This window comes from Solanum stenotomum, chromosome 10 (genome assembly GCF_019186545.1).
Source record: "Solanum stenotomum isolate F172 chromosome 10, ASM1918654v1, whole genome shotgun sequence".
NCBI lineage: Eukaryota > Viridiplantae > Streptophyta > Magnoliopsida > Solanales > Solanaceae > Solanum > Solanum stenotomum.
The window spans coordinates 52,177,284-52,183,259 of NC_064291.1; the positions used below are offsets into that span (position 1 = coordinate 52,177,284).

General features: G+C 28.7%; 1 protein-coding gene across 1 annotated transcript; it reads right to left on the reverse strand.

The window, feature by feature from the left end:
* Positions 1-1,415: 1,415 nt before the first annotated feature.
* On the reverse strand, positions 1,416-2,626 carry LOC125878328 (ethylene-responsive transcription factor 1A-like). Its single transcript, XM_049559557.1, has one exon. The coding sequence runs from the start codon at positions 2,545-2,547 to the stop codon at positions 1,846-1,848; it is 702 nt and encodes a 233-aa protein (XP_049415514.1). The 5' UTR covers positions 2,548-2,626; the 3' UTR covers positions 1,416-1,845.
* Positions 2,627-5,976: the final 3,350 nt, after the last annotated feature.

Consider the following 5,976-nt stretch of genomic DNA (forward strand, 5'->3'; position numbering starts at 1 on the left):
TAAGATACTGCCTAGTGACACAATCCTAACTGCAAATTGAATAAGCAACGACAACAAGAGTTATTGAGACCCGTCATCTTTCTGTAATAATCTATAATTTATTTTGTTTCATTCGATTTTTTGGAGGAGTTTCAATTAATTCAGATCGTGCTTTGTAGGATCCATTCAATAGAGGCAGATCCACATGTATAGGTAGGGGTGTACGTGGCTCCGTTAACTTTGAAAAAAATTATGTATATATATCTTGAAAAACTAACAGAAATTAGTACATAATTAACAGTAGCATAGTAGTGTCTAGGGGTGTTCGTGGTTCGATTTGGATCGGTTATTGGTTAAAATCAAAACCAAACCAATCTAGTCAGTTTTTTAAATATCTAAAACCAAACTAAATCAAACGAAAAAAATAACCGTCGGTTTGGTTATTGACGGTTTGGTTCGGGTTGGTTCTATTTTTCTGGTTTTTTCAGTTTGAAAGTAATAAATTTTTGAGGACATATGTATCTTGATAGACACAAACACCTATTACATGAGTAATCCACTGAAAAACTATTATCGGTTCAATTAAACAATTAAACAATACTAAAGTTATCATTACACGAACAAAGTGATTCAATTAAGAGAAGGTGTAACTATCTTATGAAAGGTATGGTAGGTAAAGACTAAAGTAATGAATTTTGATGGATTTGGACTTGTGACTGTAATAGATGAACTAAAATTTAAGTGTTAGACTTGAGAAAATAATAAAGTTAAAGACTTAAGTTACTTAAAATTTAACAAAATATTTATATTTTATTTATGAATGATATATAAATAATTATAAAATTTATATATATAATTTATCGGTTTGGTTATTTTTACAGTTATTTTTTAGTAAACTCAAAACCAAACAAAATAATATCGGTTTTTCAATATTTAAAATCAAATCAAACCAAATATCAATTTTTTAATCGGTTTGGTTTGAATTGCGGTTCGATTTGGTTTTTTAACCATAACCATGAACAGCCCTAGTAGTGCCCTTGTGCTACTCGTACAAACTAGAGCAACCACCCAAAATCTTCAAATTCTGAATTCGCGTTTGCCATTTAGAGATAGCGCTCCCAATAACATTCGGGGTGACCCACCGTCTGTGATCTCTTTTCTTCTTCTTTTGTGTATTTTTCAGTTCAGTTTGTTGAAAATGAGATAAAAACTAAAGCCATCACAATTAAGAAAAAATATTCAAATTACTATTTAGTATGATGAAACAAATAGTATTGTACAAGCAAATGGATATTGCATCGTTAAATTTTAAATATTTATCCATTGATTAAAATATTAACATTACTATTTACCACGAACACATATCAACTCTAGACCAATATAAATATAATTAACCATTTTCAATGATAATTACATCATTAATTGGAAAAGAAAGTAGAAGAAGAATTTCATCATTATGATAGTTATTACTTATTACTTTACAGTGGAAATTCATTCATTCAACTACAGGCCTATCTTAGAAAGAAATAAAAAAGGATCACATGCCTATTCGAGATAATTAATCCTAAGATAAGTTATTTCATCAAATCATAATGATAAAATAAATAATCTAAGGATTATATAATACCTTCAATCAAACGTAGAATAAAATTTTTATCTTGAAATTATTATACCTTATTCATAATACCAAACGACTCTAGGGATTGAATGGTATATGGGAAAAAATAATAATTTTGAGATTAGTTTTATCACACGATTGAATTGATGATTTTAGAATCTCATAAAATATCTTTGTTTATCTCATAGGTCTTACCAAACTATCCAAGCTCAGATATTTGATCCGTGAGAAAACCGACCCGACCCATTTTATACCACTTGAGGGACCGTCTTCCTCCTCTTCCCCGGCGCATTATCCGATGACGACGATGAAGAACATTCCGGCGACATTGATGACTTCTTCGACCTGACTCTAATGGGTTCCGGCTCACCAGAATTAATCCTCAGTGGGAAATTCAGCATTGCACGTGAACCCCTCATGCGAAACGCCGCTTTATCATAAGCAAACGCTGCGTCCTCCGCCGTCTCATACGTACCCAACCACACTCTTTGCCCATTTTTCGCCGGATCCCTAATTTCCGCCGCAAATTTTCCCCAAGGTCTCTGTCTCACACCTCTATAGTGCCTCGCCGTCGGCACCGTCTGTGGCGGCGCTGTCACTACAGGTTGTGGTGGTGGTTCCACTCTCACCTCCGCCACCGTATACTGCGTCGCCGCCGCAAATTCCGCGAAATTCCAAATTTCAGGCTCCGATTTCACATTTGGGATTACAGGATCCGATCCATATCCAACGTCATTATCATTAAGCAAATCGGAAAGAAATTTGTCAGTTGAATAATCAAAATCATTCGATAAGGAATTATTAGACTCAATACTATTGTTTCGGCTATAAGTTGAGGTTGAATTATCTGAGCTTGTTACTGGATTTTCCCATTCCCAATCTTCAAGTAATTGAAGCTTAATTGATTCAAGAAGGGCATAATCATTTTCAAAATCTATATTTTCAAACATATTTCTAGTTGTTAATTATGGGTTTAAAAATGTTGAGAGTGAAAAAAAAGAAGAAAAAAACAGATAGAAAACTGGGGAAGCTTAGAACATTCTTGGTGAAAGGTGAAATGGAGTATTTATAAGAAAAATGGTTCATGCACGGAGCTAATTTTCATGATTGAGATGATTAAAATAATATTTGTTGAAGGAAAGTTTGGAAGTTGCTGCGGAGGAATTCAACATCCATGAAGTTTCTTACATGAAGAAAATTTACAGGAGATTTGTACCACGTGCTTTCTTTTCTACTTTTTCGATTCACATTTATCTGTCAAATTTGAACTTTAACACAATCAGTAAGAAAATAAAGATCCAAATAAATACTTTTATCGTGAGCAACTATTATTGGATAGAGGAAAGATATTTTATCATATCATTCTTATTAATTGATATTTGATATTAAGTCTAGAAAAATAATTTAAGGAACAAATAATTAATGTTTAAAATAGTAGACAAGTAAAAATAGAACTTCGGATAAAAGAAATGTTTGGATTTGAACATACGAGGGGGTTTGATGTATGGAATGAATCCTATATTGGTAAACGACGAGAATTATGAGTGTTTCTCCTAAGACTTGGATAATCTTTTTTTTAGTTAGTTTTGTGTGATGAATTAGGCCCATAGTCAAATTTTATGGATTGAGTTTGTGATATTAATCATAATCACTTGATTTTTAGAATTCAAAATTTGAATTTTGTTAATTCAAGTTCAAAAGTATATAATAAATCAGTAGATTGATTGGATGACATTTTTTTTTACACTAGTTTAATAAATTTTTAAACATATCTAAATCAAAACTATTAAATCTTGAAAAACTTGTAATTAACTCACTAGGTTTGATCCTATTTGAAATCTATTATTTGTAGGTCCTTAGATAAATTAAACATATATGCATAATTTAATTACACAAACGTTACTAAATTTGAATAAGCTAGTAAGTTATTATACACTAGATCTCTCTTGCATGAGTAAAATAAAATATATAAATTTATTAAGATTAAGTGGTAACTAATATATGAATACTCATTGATTAAGTATATGATTAAATGATTAAAATGCATGTAAAAACATATGCTATATATATCAATGTATCAAAATATACTATTCTTTTAAGCTCATTCGACTCAGATAAATAATAATCAGATGTATCAAAATATACTATTTCTTTGCAAAAGAATATCTTGCATTTACAAGATATATTTATAATTTTCCAGAAGAAAGTGGAGAAACATATGGAGTTCTGGGAACAACCAGCTTGTTTCCTCGAATTTCTATATTCCCAAATGGATCATCGGGATTTACAACCCAATTATTTGAATTTGGTTATCTAGATCGGATCTATGCCAAACCAGATAATTATTTTACTTTCTTGATTTACTTTTTTACTTAAGAGATACGAAAGCAGATAGTCAACTTAAACTAATCAACTTTTAAATTTTCTCCATTTAACTTTTTTTCCTTAAAAAATAAAAGTCATCACAAATTGGACACTCGACAGCAACTTTTCAAAGTTTTCAACTATGTTATGGCAATTTGCTTGTGATATTCACCTACAATGCTACTTTGGTTTATGGATAAAAAAGTCACAAAATTATTATTTTGGGATTTTATTATTTTGGATTAACTTTTTTCACTTTTCATATGAGATAAAATAACATTAAGTTATAGGTATAAATTTATTTTAGAACTAGTTATAATATCAACTAAATAAAATATAAATTGAATTCTCGCATTGAATTTCCCATCTTAGTTCATGAGTCAAACAAGATGTTTGGTTTAGTAGATTCTTACAAACTTGATTAAATTTTATATTTTTCTTATAAAATTTCTTCATTTTAACATATAAGTGAATTGAAGAAAGTCATTTTATATAAAACTTTACGTTTATAAGTTGTCATAAGAAATAACTTTCTGTTTAAAATCTGAAAAAAAAAAGTTAAAATTTTATTTGCTAAGGTATTTAAAGGGTAAAAGATCAAATTTGACCCTAAGTTTATAGTTCATGAATAAATTATACCCTTTAATCCTATATTCAAAAAGTTACTGCTTAAAAATCTAAGAAATATCTTTACACTATCATTATATATAATTTAATTTTTAATACGTTGCGTTCCAAATCTTGTCTCTTCACAAATTTAGCCGAAAAAGGTAAACTAGATTTGTCTTTTTTAAAAAAAATCTTTTAGGTTAGTGCTTCATATATTAAAAGTAAAATAGGATAAACTTGTAAGTTCTACTCCATTATGTTTACTTTTATTTATGTATTATATTAAAACTATATTTTATTTTTATTTTTCACTTTAACATATTAGGAAATTTTTATTATTATTTTATCCGTATTAATTACTTATTCTCTAAATCATTTTCAAAATATAAAAAATCAATTAATATAAATATAATAATAAAATATTTATTTTAATCATTACTTTTTCAAAAGCATGCAATATTCCGAACAAATAAAAAGGGACAAAAATGTAAAGTCCGATGACTTTTATGTTTATTTCATTGACAACTTCCGTTCCCGATTTTTGTAATAAAATAAGAAGAGATATTTATAAATATTAATGTCCAAGCTTGCTGTTGTTCCAATAACATATTATTAATATCCGGTATCGTTAATATTCTATCTATTGCAAGTGGGGGTTAGGGTGATTGGAGTCGGAGTCATAATCAAACATGACACTTGTTCGATAGACTTGGTTAAGAAATTAATAAAATTATATTTATATTATCAGTTATAATTTTTTTGATATGATTAAATAAGCGCTTGATCCTAACTAGTATCGTATCTGAATATCAACATCAAACGGTGGCAAAGGTTCAGCTATTCTGTATTCTATGCATTGAGCTCAATCAGTTAGTGTACATATGTGTAAAGGGGAAGGTCCAATTTTCAGGGTATTATTAGCTACCCATCTCATTCAAAAGAAGAAAAAAAGTGAAAGAGTTTGAATATTCTGATCTTTAAAAGAGGAAAATGAATTTGGGAATGTACATTTATTTAAATTATATCTTTCTTATGACAGGTTTCAAAATAGAGATAATAGGAATATCTATATATTCTAGTGTAAAATCAAGTATGGTTTGTGAATATGCTTTCACTTAGAGGCGGAATCAAGATTTGAATTATATGAATTTGAAATTTTAGTTCTTTTATATTATTGAATTTTAAATTAATAATACATATTCTTTAAAAAATTTAAGACAAATATAAAATTTAGATTAAAGCTAATAAGTTCAATCGAATCAATATATTATACGGCTCTAGTCCTGCTTTAACTTCAAAACCACTCCTAGTTCCATAAGCCATTGCGTTTTCACAATGGACTTTTATTCATATAGTGATATAACTTGTTCATTTTTAGTTGTTCAGTATTGATTTGATATATTCAT

What these genes read in the sequence shown, in the direction of transcription:
- LOC125878328 (XM_049559557.1), bottom strand. Translation starts at nt 2,547, where the DNA reads ATGTTTGAAAATATAGATTTTGAAAATGATTATGCCCTTCTTGAATCA.